General features: G+C 39.7%; 1 protein-coding gene across 2 annotated transcripts in view; it reads right to left on the bottom strand.

The window, feature by feature from the left end:
* ttc3 (tetratricopeptide repeat domain 3) overlaps nucleotides 1–20,787 on the bottom strand; it is a 40,395-nt gene that overhangs the window by 15,506 nt on the left and 4,102 nt on the right. The window contains exons 6-29 of one of the 2 annotated variants that reach the window (XM_016464532.1): nucleotides 17,035–17,100; nucleotides 16,833–16,962; nucleotides 16,283–16,368; nucleotides 16,044–16,138; nucleotides 15,888–15,950; nucleotides 15,756–15,810; nucleotides 14,663–14,825; nucleotides 14,535–14,583; nucleotides 14,375–14,462; nucleotides 13,983–14,019; nucleotides 11,637–11,697; nucleotides 10,572–10,677; nucleotides 10,335–10,478; nucleotides 6,051–6,131; nucleotides 4,953–5,059; nucleotides 4,742–4,868; nucleotides 3,006–3,125; nucleotides 2,834–2,935; nucleotides 2,658–2,750; nucleotides 2,227–2,291; nucleotides 2,005–2,138; nucleotides 623–937; nucleotides 225–497; nucleotides 107–153 (exon numbers count right to left, since the gene is read on the bottom strand). In XM_016464532.1, the coding sequence (XP_016320018.1) occupies nucleotides 107–153; nucleotides 225–497; nucleotides 623–937; nucleotides 2,005–2,138; nucleotides 2,227–2,291; nucleotides 2,658–2,750; nucleotides 2,834–2,935; nucleotides 3,006–3,125; nucleotides 4,742–4,868; nucleotides 4,953–5,059; nucleotides 6,051–6,131; nucleotides 10,335–10,478; nucleotides 10,572–10,677; nucleotides 11,637–11,697; nucleotides 13,983–14,019; nucleotides 14,375–14,462; nucleotides 14,535–14,583; nucleotides 14,663–14,825; nucleotides 15,756–15,810; nucleotides 15,888–15,950; nucleotides 16,044–16,138; nucleotides 16,283–16,368; nucleotides 16,833–16,962; nucleotides 17,035–17,100 (2,607 nt within the window). Of the gene's footprint in view, nucleotides 1–106; nucleotides 154–224; nucleotides 498–622; nucleotides 938–2,004; nucleotides 2,139–2,226; nucleotides 2,292–2,657; nucleotides 2,751–2,833; nucleotides 2,936–3,005; nucleotides 3,126–4,741; nucleotides 4,869–4,952; nucleotides 5,060–6,050; nucleotides 6,132–10,334; nucleotides 10,479–10,571; nucleotides 10,678–11,636; nucleotides 11,698–13,982; nucleotides 14,020–14,374; nucleotides 14,463–14,534; nucleotides 14,587–14,662; nucleotides 14,826–15,755; nucleotides 15,811–15,887; nucleotides 15,951–16,043; nucleotides 16,139–16,282; nucleotides 16,369–16,832; nucleotides 16,963–17,034; nucleotides 17,101–20,787 lie in introns of both variants that reach the window. The other variant, XM_016464531.1, reaches the window with a different exon arrangement.

Here is a 20,787-nt window from a genome sequence, read left to right as displayed (position 1 = left end):
GAGAGAGAGAGAGAGAGAGAGAGAGAGAGAGAGAGAGAGAGAGAGAGAGAGACATTTACTCAGATGAAACGCTTCAAAAACAAACACTTCAGCACGCGTCTCTTACCATGTGCTCATCATCATCCGTCTTTTTAATGACTAAACAAACAGCATCTAAAGAAAAACAAACAATTATTTACAAAAAACTCCCTTCACATATAAAACGCTTGTTCTGACTTATGTACCGTCTTCAAAATATTGACCGAGAATGGAGTGACAGGAGTGATAGCGCTCTCGATTCGACTCTAGAGTCCAAATAAACAGACGCTTTTCTTTAGCCGGAGCCTGTCTTAAGTACTCCATTACAGTTAAACCATCACGGTCAAATAACTCCGGAACGGTGCCGAACTTCTCGATGAGCGTCTCCTGCAGCGGTGTGAACGTGAGCAGAGGCTTCAGGTCCAACTCCTCCAGATGAGAGCTGTAACGACTGACGAACGACTCCGCGGCTTTCAGACCTGACGGAGGAGACACACATCAGACTGATTAATGATGGACACTTGTACACAATATTCAGATTTCTGAAAACAGAGACGTTTAGTCAGAAGATGTGGAAGTGAACAGCTGTGTGAATGAAACGCACCAGCGTTATCGAGCTGCTGAGCCCACTGCTGCAGTTTGGGTTTGATATGAAGCGTCAGGCCAAGCGTTTCGATGAAGACTCGAGCCCAGACCCGGTTTCTGGACTCCAGCAGAAGATCCACCAGCTCCCACAGAGGTCCAGGGTCTCTACGGCTGTTTAACACGCTCTCATGTCCTTTACTCTCAAATAAATCCAGCCACGGCCGCAGATGCACCAAAAAGCAAGAAATATTCACCGACTCTTCTTTAAAAAGTCCTTTGTTATCATGAATTTGATGTAAAACACGGTCCATATCAATACAGTCTCTGGGTGGCTCTGCAAGAACAATAAGAACAGAGATGCAGCGTTATTAACGCGGTTCTCATCCAGGGGTCCGGGGCTTTTCCAGACTAGTAAAGTCAATGGCTACTGTCAACTGTTTGGTTACACAAATTCTTCTTTTGTTTTCAACAGAAGAAACAAACTCATACAGGTTTGGAACAACTTGAGGGCGAGAAAATGATCACAGAACATACATTTTTGGGTGAACTATTCCTTTAAAATTAGCCAAAAATCAATTTTAAAAAATCAAGATATTTCTTATTTGTATTGATCAGCAACTGTTTTTGTCCTATTTTGAAAGTGTGATTTCTAAACCTTGAAACAATGGTGCAGGTTTGATTTTGGCATTGATGGGGACATAACAGCAGATAACAGACATTTAATTGTTTGATCAAAGTTATTTATTAGTGTCTGATATAGGATCATGTCACAGCGTCTCTACTAAATTCTACACCCTTCAACATCATAACAAGCGATGTCCGACTTAAACTATAGTTATCTCCTTAAATATGAAGAGGTCAAACAACAGATTCATGAGTTACTGCAAATTTCACAAAGCTTATGGATGTAATTATAATATAAGACACTGAAGTGAGTTGCTGTTTTTGTCTCTTCTGAGGAAGATTCATTCACTTGTTTGCAAGAAGCAAAAGAGCACAAAAAAGCAGAACAACAAAATTAAAGAGGGCAAACTTTATCATTCAGCTGAACTGTACTCGTATGTTTCAAACACTTCAGCTCTTATATGTTCTTACTCCACACATCTATTAAATGTTTTCTAGCATATTTCTTTAACTTCTCAGGTAAATGTCAATGGTTCGACCCATTTCAGATGTGGCCAAAATTACAACAACAGTGGTTACATACACATATATTTAATAAAGCTTTATAATTGTTTGAGCGAAATTATTGCGATGGACAATTTAATAGTGGCTGGATATCGAGAGGGACATGTCATAGTGTCTCTACTAAATTCTGCGCCCTGGCATTGAAAAGTCCTGTAAATTAATTCAAATCTTTTAACTTCATAAGCATTATTATAATGATATGTATTTGGATACCTCTCTCTGCCGTCGGGTCTTTAGGGACGTCCGCAGCCGATACTTCCTTTCTCTCTTGACAGGCAGAACGTGTCGCCAACTTGTGTTGTTTCCGCCGAAGCTTTCGTTCATTTTTAGACTTCAACTTCTTAATACTGTCGAGGTACAAAGAGACAAATCAGCCGCCATCAGCAGATGCAGCTAAAGTATGAAATATGATGCATAAGATGCATTAAACGCCACCTTGTACATTGCTGCTTGATTCTCAATCGTCCAACAGGTCTGATTTTAGGAATAGATGTTTTAAACTGAGAGGAGAGGAGAATCATAGTAAGTAAATGAAACATCACTGCGTGCTCTTTGAGTGAGTGAGTGAGTGTGTGTGTGTGTGTGTGTGAGAGAGTGAGTGAGTCAGTGTGAGAGAGCGAGTGTGTGAGTGAGTGTGTGAGTGAGTGTGTGAGAGAGTGAGTGAGTCAGTGTGAGAGAGCGAGTGTGAGTGTGTTGAGTGAGTGTGTGTGTGTGTGTGTGTGTGTGTGTGAGAGCTTGGGAGTGAGTGAGTGAGTGAGTGAGTGAGTGTGTGAGAGTTTGGGAGTGAGTGAGTGAGTGAGTGTGAGTGTGAGTGCGAGTGTGAGTGAGTGAGTGAGTGAGTGTGTGTGTATGTGTATACATCTCACCTCACACTTTATCAGCCCCGTCGAGTCATATATTACAATGTGACAGACCTGACCTCCACAGTCTGGCGTAAAACATGAATCTTTTAGAAAATCCTGCAGTAAACAGATAAGAACAGTGAGCGTCTGTGCCATCCTCAGGTTTCTCACATAAGCATCATCACGTGTGTCCCTCTGACCTTGTCGTTCTTATCAGAGAATGAAAGTGTTTTGAGCTTCTTCCAGCAGCTCATATGAAACTCGACTCTGCAGCTCTGACAGCAGGTCAGCTGGATGAAGCCCTGCAAACAGCACACGCTCGTTACAGATCGCCAGACCCATCAGACAGCAGATTCAGCTCAGCACACTCACCTTAAAGTCTGGATCACTGAAGTAGATCTCCACCGTGTGAGAGAGGCAGTGCTGATACCGGCAGACCGCGTCCGCTTTAGGAGGAAACTTACACACCTCTATGAAGTCCTCCAGATGTTCCTTCAGGATAGAAACGGTTCATATCAGCACCATAAACACGCACGATGTTATAAGAGAAGTTTTGTTGCTTTCAGTCCACGTCTGTTTGCTTTAACAGTTTCATATTCAATCATTTAATCCTGTAAACATTTTTTGTACACCTGCGGCTGTGGTGAGTGGCTTTACTGAGCTAAACACCACTGAATATGAAAAAAAAAGGAACAAGCTCCAACTTCTTGTTTCGAATCGAAATACATCAGCATGTCAAGCAAGGTCACAAGGACTATTCTGGGTTCAGCATCTGCAGACAATCATTGTGATTCCAGAGATGCAAACAGGTAAGGGGGGAAAAAGGTGAGAACATTGCGCGGATCGGGGGCATGCTCTAGGGCTGCACGATAAATCGAAATGAAATCGCGATTAGGCAGAAGCTGTGATTGTCATGCGTATCTTTCAGTGAAGCAGGGTTCTGTGATCAGCAGTAAATCTCCATCTGAAGGCCAGAGAAACTCCAAATACACCCCGCAGAAGAAACCCAGGACATCCCTACAGCACTAGCTGAATAAACAGAAGATTGAACTGCTTTCAGTGATTCAGCCTGACTAATAAACACACGACTACGACAATATATGGTTTATCTGAGTTCTTATCTTTATAATTTTCATTATAATAAAGTATATAATAATGCAATGCCTTTTTCACTGCTTAGAATACTATGAAATATGTTTAAGGTTAAATATGCTTTATTCTGTGTAAGAAGCCTCATCATCTCACAGAAGGATTTATTTCAAACACTCGACTGACGTTACGAAGTGAGTTTGGAGGAAAAACGTATTAAATGTGGTATTTTCACCTGCTTTCAGATGGAGCAGCATTTACTACACAGAGCCGTAGTTCACTGACAAGCTACGCAAACAGCTGTCATTATCGCAGAACGATTTCTTCGATTTCATAATCGCGTGATTAAATCGTCTGTGATAATGAACACGATATTGTGTAGCTTGTCAGTGAAGTACGGCTCTGTGCAGTAAATGCTGCTGATCAAAGAACCGGCTTTACTGACGAGATGCGCATGACTATCGCATGCGATTTATCGTGCAGCCCTAACATGCTCCACACAGAATTTCTTTTAAAGATATTTGCTTCACATACTCATTTGTAGTTACTTTTTTAAAAATATTTTTATTACATTATATGTCCAAAACTCTAATTTTTCACTTATTGAAACAACCAGTTCTTTATTTACCCTTGTAAGATCACAAGTACCTTTGTAAAACATCCCCCCCCCATAAAAACACTATCTCATTGGATCTAAGCAAATCTCATAGGTGACCTATTTTGATCTCAAAAAGGTGAGTTGTCACTGAAAGGTGAGGAATTTGCATCTATGTGATTCGTTCCTCTTCGTAAAAGCGCTGCATGCTCTTGACTGTCTGTTCATTCGTATTTAGGTTTGGTACATATGAACAGACAGTAAAGAGCACACAAATTTTCAGGGGGTTTAGAAGCAGAAATGTGCATACATTTTTCTGTAAAATGTGTCTAAATCAGTTTTGTTTGAACTGTGTTAAAGCCAGAATATTCTGGGATCAGCTGTCACGATCTCTCACGCACACACACACACACACGTTATGCACCTTTAAACAGGCCGGCTGTGTTTCCTCTACTGTAGTTTTAGTGGTTGGCCAGGTGAGTTTTCCAGGTGTGATGTGTCTCTGGATCATCAGCTGTGCGTTAGTGAAGCACTCCAGAGCTTTAGTAAATCTACAACACATCGAACCCAGACAGGAAATGATGTCAAAGACATTCAGCATGCAGTGCAGCAGCATTCAAAATCAACACACTCACCTGTTTTCCTTCAGGTAAACTCTGCCCATCCCATAATGCACCAGTAACTGAAACTTCCTCTCTGACGACTCTAATTTGGTGAACAACCGCTCAGCTTCAGCCAGTTCCTTCAAACACAAGAAACAACACAATGAACAACAACAACTGAAAATACAGTACATTTTTATCCGACATTTAGGTTTGTAGAATAGCCAGCGTGAAGCCATGATTTTAGTCGTCTGTGATTTGATGCTGTACGTCTCTGAGCTTGCATCTGCACGGACACCGAGGGATCTTTTAGGCCGCATGGCCTTCAAACACGGTCTTTAGATAAAAGCAATGAGGCAGACACACTGAATAATCACTCTGTGATGTATTTCTACATAGGCTAGTTGGCAGTCTGCCACCCTTAAAACGAGAAACAGAGATCAATTAATGAGGTGACTGTGGCAGAAGAATCAGGGAGTATTGGGGAGTTTCCAGGAAGAGAAAGAGAAAAGAACACCTGCAAATGAGATAACTGGTAACAACGATCTCTTTGAGATCAACCGTATGAACGTGTAAACTGTGAGTGAGACGGTCCGATGCCCTGCAGGCATCTCTGCTTTGTTGTCTTGACCATTAAAGTCTGATTTTTGCATCTGGAACTCTTTGATTTGAGAGATTATTGAATGAGAGAAGGTCTTCTACAGCAAAGGTGCATCAGACTCGTGCAGTGATACAGTGAAATATCTCTGGCTTTGGTGGAAATGTGTTCATAATGATCGTGGACACAGTCATTCATTCTAAAGCGTTTTCTGAGTGTCACATGACAAACTGAAACTGAAAACATGCATCGGTCTCACTCATCAGGTCCATCTTCACATACAGACCGGTTTTTGGATTCTACAGCTTCTTTTTAGCACATTTGGCAGATGCTTTAATTGACACTGATTGAAGTCCGAATGCGAGACGAAAGCACAAGAGGAATGGCATCTGAAAAGGTTTTCATTTGTAGAGCATAAAGTGAGCAGTAAAGTCACAAGACTTCAGTCACACTCGTCTCCTGCACATGACACTAGCAGAAGTTTCTTTACATCACATTCCAGGTAAACATCAAGCTGAATTGTGGTGCATTACCTCAGGCTGTCCGATTTCCAGCAGGGCCGTCGCATATCCATACATCAGCACAGATTTATCCAGTTCCGTCAAACCCAGCTCCTGTCAGACACAGAAATACACTAATCAACGAGGGTCCAAACCATTTATATTACAGTCAAATATCTAAAACACTCTCAAACACAACTGAGCCTGACACAACATTCAACCAGCAACACCAAAGAAACCAACCGTTTAGTGTCAAGAGTGACTCAATCAATGTGATGTAGAGTCAAACGAGAGCGAGATTTCTCCAGCAAGATCCTACAAATCATCATACACTTTACTAAATTTAAGAGACTAAAGAAGATGGAGAACAGGAGCTTCCTGGCGTTTTCATCGCTGTCAAAAAGTGCGCTTTCAATATATCAGCCAAACAATACAGGCAAACTAGGCTAGAGTTTAATTAAGCTGGTTATCAGAGATGGAAACTCAAGTGTGACTTGAGTGTCACTTTATGATATTCCATACACATTCTCCCCACATGACAGCATCATACACCACATTTTTCTATTCATTCCTAATCCATTCATTCCCTATCAGTATGTTCTGCAGTGGCAACTGTCACAACAATTCATCTCTAAACACACCAAGCCAGCATTATTATACACGCATGATTGCATTGTAAATAAACAAAGTCTAAAGGCATCTTTACTAGGGATGGGTACCGAGAACCGGTATTTTTTTGGACAGGTACGTAATTGGGTGAAGCAGATCCGTGACCTGGTGGAGAGGCAGACCCAGCTGAGAGAGTGGAGAGCCACTTAAATTTAATAAATTTTTTAATTAAATTAAAAAAATTTTTTTCCAGCTTTCCTCTCAGACATATTGGAAAGCACTAATTGTCGGATATTTTAACATTCACATTGATAATACAAATTTAGGGATGGGTACCGAGAACCGGTATTTTTTTGGACAGGTACGTAATTGGGTCAAATACCGGAGTACCGATAAGCTTCAGGACAAACGATACTCTTATCGATACTTGCGTTGTTTTATCTCCGAATACTTCAATGTTAACGACGAATTAGAAGCTGCTGCTTGTCATTTTCTTTCACTGAATGATGTGGTCGATGCTTGCTCGACGTGCGTGTGATATCATGCGCATGTGCGGTGTGTGTTTGCGTGCAATCAGTCATGGCAGCAAGAGTGAAACGTTCGGAAGTGTGGGCTCACGTTACAAAACTAGGTGACAGCAGTGTCAGATGCAATATATGCAGTAGTGTAATAGTGAACGAAGGAGGCAACACTAGTAATACAATGAAACATTTACTAACAAAACAACATCTACCTCAAGCAATGTGCTGTATTTACATTTACATTTATTCATTTAGCCGACGTTTTTATCCAAAGCGACTTACAACTAAGGAATACATCAAGCGATTCATCTTAAAGAGGCAAATAGACACAGGAAGTGCTCGTCATACCAAGTTTCAAGCATTGTTCAAATAAGTACAATCTAGACAGAGAAAGATGAAAGAAAAGAAAAATAATTTTTTTACTGCTGTATTTACTATGTCTCCCGGCTGCAGCTACAACTGCAACTCGCGAGACACATTCACGTCAAATGTTAATTCAGCGGTAGAGTTACACTCACGAGACACTGCACTTATTCGAATCACAAAAGCACATTATTTGCGTGTGCTTTAAAGCCTTGCCGGTTAAACGTTTCATTTGCGTGCTGTTCTGACGTGCACTTATTCAGAGCGTGTACACCGAAGCGTGCGTACACTAAAAGACCTGTTAAACAGCACCTGATTATCTTAGTTATCGTCTGATTGCTCTAATACTGTCAAAAACACACAAGGTTTACATATGAACACATTTATGTCTAAAGTGAAAGTAAACAGTTGAGAGAAAAACAGACGCGTGCTGGTCTTAAAGGGACAGTACTAAACATGCTGCCGTTTGTCATTAAAGGGATAGTTCACCCAAAAATTTAAATTCTGTCATTATTTACTCACTCACATTGTCCCAAACCTGTATTCATTTCTTTCTTGTGCTGAACTCAAAAGAAGATATTTTGAAGAATGTGGGTAAACAAACAGTTGCTGGTCCCCACTGACTTTGATAGCAGGAAAAAAATACATGAAAGTCACTGTGGACCAGCAACTGATTGGTTTTCCACGTTCTTCAAAATAACTTATGTTCAACAGAAGAAAGAAACTCATTCAGGTTTAAAACAACTTGAGAGTGAGTAAATGATGACACAATTTTCATTTTTGGGTGAACTATTCCTTTTAATGTTAATAAAATAAAACACGAGAGAAATAACTCACTGCTCTTGACTGAAGAACTTTAATACAGTTGCTAAAGTTCAGCAGTAATAAAATAACTTGAAATTTTCAACAACTTTTCACATCATATCTTTTTGCACCAGAAAGTATCGATAACAGTATCGATAAGCGGTATCGGTATCAATAGCGATAAAATGTAAACGATACCCATCCCTAAACTTTACACACCACAGAAACCAATATCTGAAGCATAGGGATGTAACGGTGCTCCCCGAGCCGGCTGAAAATCGATACAAATATGTGAGAAACATGTTGAGATGTTAAATAAATCGCAATACAATTGGGGGAGTGAGTTTATATGAATGCATCTCTGAAGGGGACTGACTGTCTTTAGAAATCTGTATATGGAATTTTCTCTGTATAATGCATATTAGTGTTCATAACCTCAGCGCTGCTATGTTTACAGCATTAAACAAGGAAACGCTGTATCGCTGCTGTTTCATAAGCGCCACCTGCTGGCAGAGAGTGAATCTGCATTTTAATTCAGCCTGTTTGCTGCTTGTTTCGTGCAGACGTTTTATGTAGGATAGTTTCACAAAACTAAAGTCAGACCATTCTGTTTTTGCTTCAAATTTCGAAATTATACAATCCAATTTAGATTAAAAACTGCTCATGCTGCATGTATGCAGCCTCTTTGTTTGGATTGTATTTAAATACTGTGGTTGCCTCTAATTTTAAATGGAAAGAGCACAAACAAAGCCTTTTTTTTTCTCCATTCTGTCACCGATGGGGTTTTGGTTCCTCTGGCTTGCTTAGTTGGGTACACTTAATATCCAGGTATCGTCAACTTGATTACACAGATACTATTTAAACTGAACTGAGCTGGATGATGACTAAATACAATGATGAACTGCCTTTAACTGAAAATTTAGTGTTTATTATTGTCCTTTTGCATTATTGACACTATTTTCCTATTTAATACTGTAAACTTGCTTCGACACGATCTGTATTGTAAAAAAGTGCTATAGAAATAAAGGTGACTTGACTTGACTTTGTTTATATGAGATTTCTTTCATGTGTTATTCATTTGATTTGGGGTTTGTTTTAAATTTCAATTTAGTTTTGTTATTTGACATGTCAATTTCACAAAGAAACGTGCAGCATTGTTTCTGAGAAATAATAAAAGGGACACCTTTCCATTTCTAATTTGTCTTAAATCTCATTTAAGACAAATTCATCATCAGAAAATCGTATTGTGAAATCAGTATTTCAAAACCGATTTAGCCTCAATAACTAGCTGAAAGAACTATTGCTAAAAATAGAACAAAGACTTGAAATGTGTCTTGGACTCAACCTCAAAGACTTGACCTCAGAGACTTGTGAACATGTCTGCTGGTTATTAAAAATGCCAAATCGGTCAACCACTACTGTAGACTGTGCCTCAGCCTCCAGCAATACACCCAGGTTTGGTGTGGAAGTGACATGGGTGAAATGGAAAGGAAAACACACACCCGTATGTACATGCAGACACACACGTTAGTTTTTACGGTTTATAGGGACATTCCATAGGCGTAATGGTTTTTATACTGTACAGACCGTATATTCTATTGCCCTACACCAACCCTACCCCTAAACCTACCCCTTACAGGAAACTTTCTGCATTTTTAGGTTTTCAAAACTCATTCTGAATTATGTATAAGCTTTTTGAATTACAGGGACACTGAAAATGTCCTCATAAATCACCTTCTCATTGTAATACCTATGTCATTCCAATGTCATTATACAAATTTGTGTCCTCATAAACCACATAAACACACACACAGTACCGAGGTCCTGCTGGACTCCAGGATCCTGAGCGCCACAGAGAAGGACTGCTGTGCGTTCCGGCAGCGCTGGTCGCTCAGAGCCACGTGAGCCTCCTGAACGGCGGCACAGAAGCGCTTCCTCCTCCCCGCCTCGCTCTCGTCCTCCTGCGGACACCACAGCAGCGTCAGAGTGCTCATAAACCACATAAACACACACACAGTACCGAGGTCCTGCTGGACTCCAGGATCCTGAGCGCCACAGAGAAGGACTGCTGTGCGTTCCGGCAGCGCTGGTCGCTCAGAGCCACGTGAGCCTCCTGAACGGCGGCACAGAAGCGCTTCCTCCTCCCCGCCTCGCTCTCGTCCTCCTGCAGACACCACAGCAGCGTCAGAGTGCGCACACACACACACACACACACTCTCTCTCTCTCTCACACACACACACACACACACACACTGACCGCTGGAGGGCTCGGTCCATCCGGGACAGGGGGGTGTTTGCTCCGGACCGCCGGCTTCTCTGGGACAGCGGATGAGGCTTTCTTAGTCTTTCGTGGACTCATTTCACTAGGAAAAATTCATCAGGAATAAACACAGTATTACAAGCGGCTCAATGAAATCAGTCCACCGTTTCCGCTCAAGGTCACAGATACGAGCGCACAGATTTTGTTGTGTTTTTGTCAATTGTATTATTTTTTAATGTCTACATAGCTTGTTTCAGTTTAACACTACAATACTTCAACAAAACCAAAATAAACAATGTTTACTGCATGCTAACTGAAACAATGTAAGTTTTATATTATATTCAAGTTAATACTTTATGCATTAACTAACATCAACAATGAACAAAGACTTAAGTGTCTTCATGTTCTCAGTCCAGTTTGTATATTGTTGTCAATAATAATGCACGATTCATTCATAATAATAATAATAAAACAATAAGCAAAGACTTGTTAACCTTTGTTAAGGTTAGTTAATAAAAATACACCTGTTCAGTTCATGTCAACTCAGGCCCACTAAATAATAATAACAGCAAATACAACTACGAATATATAAGTAAATGTTGCAATTAATAACCTAAGATTAATCAATGCTTTAGAACTGTATTTCTTTGTTAGGTAATGTTAACTAATGTTTACAAAAGGAATTTTATCTGTAAAGTGTCACCAATTTTTTCAAGTAGTGAAAATGTTTCAAGTTCTACTATTAGTTAATATGTTAATAATTCTGGTTGAGATGATCAGCAGGAAACAGCAGAAATGAACATCCTGTTACTGTCTGAAACAAACCCAAATCTGAAAGCTTCAATGTGACTGTGAAATGAAAGTGAATCTAACCTTATTTACTGTCATTAACTCTTATTTTACGGTCAATAACAGTTCATGGTTCACTTTAAAGTTATGTAACAACAAAGCAATCGTCATAAATCATATCAGTTTAATATTTAACATCTCAAACAATAAAAACATTTACAAAAATCAGCTTTTTTCCCCCGTCTTTTTCATAACAATAACGCGGTTAATTACCTCTTTATGTCTTTGACTCTGTCAGCTCTTCCTTCAGCGAACACTCGAGCTCCTGAATTCCCTGAAAACATGTGAATTATGGGATTATTGCGTCGCACGATGAAGTGAATCTCCGGAGTAAAGACGATCAAGAACCTGCAGGACCAGACCAACCACCCGTCTCTTCTAGAAACGAGCGCAGCGGCACGAAGGAGGAGGAGTAAATACACGCACACACACGACAGGAGACACTCAGAGAAGCTCATTTCCTGCGGAGGGAAAGTTTGACTCGCCAGAACACGCTCGCATGAAATAAACCTCCTGAGTTTGACATCCTTCCAATTATACCAGCAGCACGATATTCAAGCTTAACTCTACAAACACCAGCACAAGTATCACTGTCAGCGCAGATCTCCAGCCATCACTGACGCTTTAACAACACTGACACATCTGAGATCCGTGGCCTTGAAGAGCAGGAGGAGAGCTGGGAACAGACAGTAGATGCTTCAACCCTTTACAGCGAAATACAACATTCGCCGCGAGATAACGAACGACTGACGAGAGTTTAAAGAGCAGAGACTCCAGCTCCACACGCCACTATAACCTCTTCACTTAAATGTCTTAACGAGGCAATCTGGTTTCATTTGAAGGAAACTCTACTGAGGCTCCAGAACACGTCAATAGGGCCACACGATTCCAGTAAATAAAATAAATGTTATATAGAATAAGCATCTTTCAGAAGCGCAGTGCAGTCAAACTGAAGCTTCCAGCTGTTAGATCAGGCTGACATCCAGTGAACTACACCAAAACCTTAGATCCGTTTGGTCTTGTAACAGTCTTCAATCAGCCGAGAAGTTGACTGAGCAAAGCCGGGGAAGAGCAGCAGCAGGAGACAAAGTGATGATGATAAAAAAAAAAAGGAGTGGATTTTATGGATCCTTTTCACAAGACTGTGATGACGCGTTTAACAGTCATCAGCATCGTAAATCCTCTAAAGTTTTTTCTAGTTTGATTTTTTTAAAAATCTATGTACATTTCAATCATGACAACTCTCGGAAGATTTAAGATGGAGATGGATATGACAATGTTAATGTATTTGTATTTAATACACAATGTATTTAATGTATACTCTCTGAATATCATCAGTTACATTAACAACCCGTCAGCCTGCACCATCTAGAGTTTCATGACTGAACTACATATATCTCTCTATTTTTATAGAGTTAAAACATAATAATAATAATAATACAGGAATTCCTGCATTTAGTGTGTTTTCTTTCACTGCATGATTCAGTCTATTAAAATGCATTTAGAATGATCACAAATTCAAGACATGATGGCAGAATATTTATATATTTATACCACTTCATATAGTTATTCAGTTTCACACGAAGAGTGCCGTTTTTCTGATTACAAATGTGACATTGAATTCAGTAAACAATAAGTTAATTAAGAGACTTGCGTTTTAGAAACCATATTGCTTATTTTTGCTCTATTTCGTCAACAAAAATCATTCCGAATACAGCCACAGCGCTGTTTTGTGTCTCTGAGCAACATGACGGTGTTTCGTTCCTGAATGAATCAACCGTTTAAATGATTCGGTTCAATCGCAATGACTCACTTATTAAGAGGGATTTGCTGCCACCTGCTGGCGGTTTTAATTTCACATTTCGTTTTTTTCTTTCTTTTTTCATGTTTTAAATCATTTCAAATATCAGTATTCAACGTTTTATGTTTAATATATCAAAACATTATTTATGCATTTGTAATTGCAGGTTAAATGCATTCATGTCTTGCATTAAACAAAATACATGTGTGTAAATACATCTAAATGCCACTTCAGATGCAGCTTCTGTGTGCATTTAATTTGCTCGGTAACAGCCCAAATGTCTTATTCTAACTCCCTGATTAAATGTAAGAATTTGACTCAAAAGATAATGGACACTTTTAGAAAAAATGGCTTTATAAATGGTAAAAATCAGTTTAAACTTATTGGAAAAGATTAATTTCTATCAGTATGAACTGACCACCACACAGAATATGAAGAATATTAAAAACATTAGGAGTCAGCTGTCTTCGGCAGTCCTTAAGGTACAAGCACAATAACACACTCAGCAAAATATGATCTAATTATCGTTATCGATAAAATCCCATAAAATATTGAGATATAATTTTTTGTCAATATCGCACACCCCTATGTGAGAGTGTTTCTAATGCAGCAGGTTGCAACAGTCACAGGTTGCTCTGAAGAATCCTTTGATCCTTCTCAGTGCTAGATGGCCAAAGCATGTCCAGCACTGCTGTCAATGAGGTTAGAAATTCAAAAGCAACTTCACTTTAAAAACTCTGAAGCATCTCGTCCCTCACCTGCAGTGTCTTCCTGGTGTTTCCAGTTTTCAGATTGCTGGTGTTTGAGAGAAGAACATTACAGCAATTAGACTTTACATTCATGTGAGAAAAAAATAAAAAAATAAATCACATTGTTGCAGTTTGAAACATTGGTTAAAAAAAAAAAGAAAAAAAAGATAGGAACTAAAACTAAATGAAACCTAAAGAGTAAAAAAAAACTGTAAAAATTAAAACATTTAAATAAAAGAGCTAATCACACAAACAAAAAACAGACTAGTTTTAAATATAAAAATAAAAGCTAATCTAAAACTTTATGTAAACCATAACAGTTCATTAAAATATAAAATCTACAATAACACTGTTCACAGTATAGCGTAAGCGCTTGGCCATGGCTGAGCGTTTCATCTCACCGAACTCTCCAGGACTGAAGACTGAGACGCCGCTTCCGGCTGATGACTGGATTTCTGATGACCTGAAGAATCGCTAGCCGCGTGTGATCTGCATTACAAAACAAACCGTAATCATCCGCTCACGGCGTGAATCCAGAGCAGCAATAGAGCAAACACAAACCTGCTTTTAGAAGAAGTTTTCTTCGTTTCGGTTTTCTTGGTCTTCATCTCTGCTGGAAACACAACACAAATGAAGCGCTCTGCTGCTGTGGCTCGCGGCTGAAGCCGCGCTGAAGGATCAGACGTTACCTTTGCTCTCCTGCAGCTCCGTCTGGAAGCGCTCGTGCTGCTGCAGCAGGTCTCTCTGTCCCTCGGTGTCTGTGCCGCAGGCGTCCTGAGCCAGGAGGTTGGCCGTCAGAGCTTTCTGATGTTCCCCCAGATAGAACAGAGCGTCACAGAAGCGGTAGTGACCCTGAAAGCCCAGAGAACATGTGACACAAAGCTCTGGATGTGATGGTGACACAGCTTCATCACAACTCACTGAGAAAACCATTCAAATGACTCTGAACACTGAGCATCTCTTTCACAGACTCTCTCTAAAGCAGAATGCAAAAAAGCATTAGTTTAGTTATTTATTAGTTTATTAGCAAAAGAATTCAGCTGGTACAGAACAATATTAAAGTGACCTGTAAACAAACATTTAAATTGCACACAAGGCAGTTTTTATAATAAACGTTTATATACTAAATTATTATAATGCCATTTTAAATGATATAATTATGTTTCGACTACAGTTTGTTTGTTGAAATATAAACATTTAAAGCATGCATGTTATAACTTGTTTTCATGACGGATTTATTCAAACATACATTAAATACTGAAAGAGGTCAAGTAAAAATACAGTATGTAATACAGTGCATAGTTATTTTTCTAGCTGACTATCGAGTTTATGGACACTGAATGCCTTTCCTGAGGTAAATGTGACGTAACTGATCTCATGTGGTTGTACTGACGTCTTTCTGAGGTTGGAATGCTGACTGATCGATCACATGATTCATGACTCATTTCTTCAGTCCATGTTTATTTGCTGTTGTAGCTAGCAGTAAAGAGGGAGAGATGATCGGTTCATGCTTGAACAGCGATCTGTCACGACAAATGGTATTTCCTCTCTGAATTTCATAATACAACTGACTTAATTTGAAAGCGGAGACTTTGTGTGTTATCAAAAGTAACAAAGCACAAGGACTATTATGATTTGTTGGATGGGAGGTGCTACACATAACGTTTCATTGAGTTTTGTTCTTGTATCAACTGAAAACATCATAGATCATTATCAGTTCATCAAAACGAGAATTCATTCAAATATTGATGATGGCAGTGTTTTCAGTGAACCAGCACTCACCTTGGCCCAGTCTGGCTGTAATATAATGGCTCTCTTTCCGTCTCCAAGTGCTTTCCTGAAAACAGTTCCCACAATCAGTATCACTGGTCAATCATGTTCTTGATTATCATGTATGGTTTGCTCTAAACTCACAGATATTTCTCCGCACGAATGTAGCAGAGCGCTCTGTTCCCGTACAGGATGTGGTTGCTCGGGCTGAAAACAGAACAGACAGACGAACATTCGATTAAAACCTGGGAAACTGACGTGGATTGGGAATTAAAGCAGTGAGGTTCTTCTGTCACTCACTGGTATTTAATGGCTTTGGTGTACCACTTCAACGCCACATCATATTTCTTCTTCTGAAAATGCTCATTTCCTTTGTTTTTCATATCTTCGCTTTTCTGGAATGAAAGGCAGTATCCTATTTCTGTCCCACATCCACTTAATAGAGCAGAACTCCCACAGCAATCAGATTTTAATAATCCTATGAATGCGGTACGTTAAATATGGACACAAACATGTTATTTGATCTTAAAGACTCTCACCGATAAAGCCCAAGAGTCCGGCTCTGATTTCAGCTCCTCGATGGCTTTCTTTTTACTGCATGAAATCACCTGAAGATAACGTGAATCTGTGGGGCCAGACGTTCGTTAGTCAGTGCTAATGAGCACAAACAGGATCCAGCATGAAGCTCACAGATGCTGGCAGCACTGAACCACTGCTGAGATGCTAGCATAGCTTTTGTTAAAATTTTGAATTAGATTTTCTTTCATTTGTTGTATTTTTTCCGATGTATACTGTATATTTTCTTTCATGTTTATCATTTTATTTTGTTAAAGTTTTAACAATTTTGTTGTGCTTTTGTCAGTTTTATTATATATACTGTATATATATTAGGGGTGTAACGGTACACAAAGTTTTAGTTATTTTAGTACTTCAAGAAACTAAACGAAAATTTTTAGTTTTCATAATTTATTTCAGTTAACATTTATCTTATGTCAAAAACAAAATGTTATGACAGTTTTGGTTTTCATTTATTATAATAACCCTGCCTTGAACATGTTTGACATCTCTACTACTGGAAATGAAACTCACACTCGATGAAGACAAAGCGGAGCGTCCGATAGCGAATCTCCACCGATCCGAGATCCATCAGCTTCTTACCGACGTCAGGAGCTCCAGAGTGCCGCAGCCAGCCGATGGCTTCAGGCAAACAATCCTCGTCCTGCAGACAGACGCACATCAGAACACACAAACACGAGTAAAACAAGCTTACCACAGCGGCGCAGCAACGTACCATGGAAAACAATCTGCTTAGGGACACCGCGGCTCGGGCTTTCGTCTCCATGTCCGAGTGAGACAGCTGAGCAAAACAAGACACAACATCAGACCTGAAAGAGTCATGAAACCCTAAAACACATTTTTTGAGATGTTAACATGTGTGACCCTGGACCACAAAACCAGTCTTAAGTGTCAATTTTTCAAAATTGAGATGTATACATCATGTGAATAAATCAAAGCTGAATAAATAAGCTTGGTTTTATTCTGATTAAAGCTTTAATACAGCACAGCAACCGTACGCACTTCCATGTATAACACTTCTCATAGCTATGTGAAAAGTATATAAATGGAACAGTTTGTTGGAGCTGATCTGACGATCTGAATGAGAGAGAGAGAGAGAGAGAGAGATGCAGAGCAGGGCGATGCGAGGAACAGGATTGAGAACCTGCTGCTTTTGAACATTGATTGTGAAACTTGTGAATCCATTAGAATCGTTAGAAGACAGAATCGCGATTCATATATGAATAGATTTTTACATGCACCTCTAGTTTTCTCTTCCTCTTCTCTAAAGCAGTGCAGCGCAGGCCCCGCCCCCTTTGCTGCATGTTCCAGGAGGCGGGGTTTATCTGGGTTTGTGACGTAACGGACCTGGGAAGAAGCTCATTGTAGTCCCTACCAGTCGTTTTTGTAGGCATTAAACTGCCAGAATTTTAAAAGATGATATCTCCGTTTGCATTGAACTTTCAGCGCTGCAACTTTGCAGATATTGTTTATGCTCCAACAGCAACATTACACACTAACTAACTTTAAAAAAGTGAAATCGCAATCAACCACCCCTTTAATATCCTAATTATTTTTGGCATAAAAGAAATGTATAATTTTGACCCATACAATGTATTGTTGGCTATTGCTTCAAATATACCTGTGCTGCTTATGACTGCATTTGTGCTGCAGGGTCACATATGTGAACACGCTGCACATCAGTGAAAACAACTTTAGCCCTCATTACATCTATTATTAAAGGTAAAAGTGGTTATTTTTTCATTTTTTGGAGCAATTTCGTTCTTCCGGTTCAAAAAGCAAAGTTGAACCAACGTCACGAAAAGCGAATTTGCAGTGAAGATTGGCTGCTGTGGCTGGAGAGTACACGTCTACATCAGTTTTCCCAGCTTTTCTCAGTATTATTCATGAGAATGAATTATTCCGATCCAATCAGTGCGCTGTTAAGCATGAGGTCGTCTTACAGCGCTGTCAGTTCATTTCTGTAAACATGAGCGTAATAATATTTAATATGACAACAGAGCGTGCATGAGAGAGCGGTTTCTGCGCTGAACGCCGCGATGGGTTTAACAACAATCGCTGCGAGGATCATAGTTCATATCTGGACCAGAGCAAGCATGTTTCAAGTTTATGTGAGCATATTCTCTCGTGCTCCGAACATGAACCAGCACCGTGTATGCGCACAAGTCTTCATCAAATGAAAGTCTGATCATGAACGCATTGACACGACGGATTATTGTGATACACAGCAAACGATGCAGACCGAAAATTCAAAGAGTAAACAGAAAGTAACTGCCTTTATTCTTTCTGTTTTAAAGATATTTTAATATCCATCTGTTTGTATTAGGGATGTGCATCTCATGACTGAGGCCGATACGATACGCATCTCGATGCATAGCCAATGATACAATACAAAAAAGATACATATGAAGCAGCTACCGATGCGATGCAATACAATTCACCCATTACGATGCAGTGCGATCCGATTTCGATTCAATTCAACACAATGCAATTTGATGCAATGGAAAAAATATGATCACTTTTAATGCCTCAGCATCTCATGACTGAGGCCGATACGATGCGCATCTCGATGCATAGCCAACGATACGATACATTAAAGATATATATGAAGCAGCTACCGATGCGATGTGATACGATTCACCCCTGTTACGATGCAGTGCGATCCGATTTCGATTCGATTCGATTCAAAACAATGCGATTCGATGCAATATGATGCAATGGAGAAAATATGATCCCTTTTAATGCCTCGAGGTCTGTTTCATAAGGCTTATTTCAGTTAGTCTTACTCATTGTCAAATGATTTGGTTCCATAAAGCAAATTTAACATAGATCAACTTCAGTCACTGTGGCAACTTATGCTGGGAAACGAACCTGGTCTAAAGCAGGTTAACTATTGGCGCTTTTCCACTGCGTGGTACGACTCGGCTCGGTTTGCGTTTCCACTGCAGTTTAGTATCGCTTTAGAGTGGGCGGGATTATTCACATGCTGGGACTCCTGAAAAACTTTTTCATTCCTCGTCGCCCCAACAAGCTCTTGCTGGATCCGCTCTTCTGCTATCAACGAGAGGAACGTCTGTACTTCCTCAACAGACAACGAAACAGCCACTTTTTGGTTGTTAAAAAAGGTGCGCTCGTTCAAAACAGTTGCGTTCGATCCCAAAAGTGAACCGTACCGTGCCGTACCATGCAGTGGAAAAGCGCCATATCAGACTAAGCCGAGTTCCTCTAACACTGACCAATAGGAACGCTATTATTTGACTTTTTTTTACAGTTTCGAGCCAAGCAGAAAGGCTCTCTGGTTTTATGACAGCTGTAACTTTGCAGAACAGATAGCAGAACATTAGAACATTACAATCTAAAATTGCTCTTTAAAGCATTAAAATAACTAAATTAAATGTTAAAATCACTGAATTAAAATGAAAATAATAAAGAAAATGACTTCTAAACTGCTATAAGAAACACACATTAACTCATTTGAGCTTAGTAATTAGTAGCCTACTGAACTAGCTTACATTTGATTTACCCATTACAATAGTCCACTTAGTTACTGCTATCATAAAAATACACTTATATCAAGGTTTAAAATTCTACAAAAGGCACATTTAATGTCCAACAACAAATATTTTAGCAAAATGTATATTTTACTCATAATTATTGCATTCCTATTCGATTGCGCAGTCTGTTTAGCGTGCATGCACGCAGCAGCGCTCGTTCACTCGCGTCAGCCTCGTCCACTCCTGACAGCAAAATGGATTTGTTTGCATGACTTTCTAACATTTACAGATGATAAATATACCTGTGACGTGAAAACACAATGTCTCAAATGCATTAAACAGCACGAATATATTCGCTGTTTGCCATGGTGTATCGATTTGATCCATGATCGACATTAAAGCCTGTGTTATACTTTCCGCTTGAGCAATCCGGACGCGTACACGGACAACTTGTATTTATACCTCCGAAAGCATACGCTGATGGTCCGCTCTGCGGACGTGTTCCATACATGCATAGTAGATCGGCTTGAACAATAAACAAACATGTGAACAAAGAATTGCCCAGAGTTATTGCACATTATATTGTTTTATCGACGGATTGTACAGGTTCGAGTAGCAACGGGCTTCTTCACACAGCCTGCGCATGCGCAGTAGCCTACTGACTAGTACCTACGGACAAGTACGCGCGGTCACAAAAAATGGGAGGCACGCGGATGCCCGCGCAGAGCCTCCGCGCACACTCTCCGATGACGATTTTTTCGTGACGCATACTAGTGCTTGGCGGTATGACCAAAAATTTATATCACAGTATTTTTCAAAATTATACCGGTTTCACGGTACATGACGGTATTTTTTTTTTCCATGCATGACCGGGTGTTAACCATATTTTCTACTGATTGAGAGAGGAAATACTGCAGTATATTGACTTAGAATGGCCTATTTTACTGTCATGAGTGAATATTGTCAAAAAATAC

The sequence above is a fragment of the Sinocyclocheilus anshuiensis genome, unplaced genomic scaffold (genome assembly GCF_001515605.1).
Source record: "Sinocyclocheilus anshuiensis isolate Anshui unplaced genomic scaffold, SAMN03320099.WGS_v1.1 scaffold1386, whole genome shotgun sequence".
Classification (NCBI taxonomy): domain Eukaryota; kingdom Metazoa; phylum Chordata; class Actinopteri; order Cypriniformes; family Cyprinidae; genus Sinocyclocheilus; species Sinocyclocheilus anshuiensis.
The sequence above is the reverse complement of the archived record's forward strand: the minus strand, read 5'-3'. Positions and strand labels throughout refer to the sequence as shown.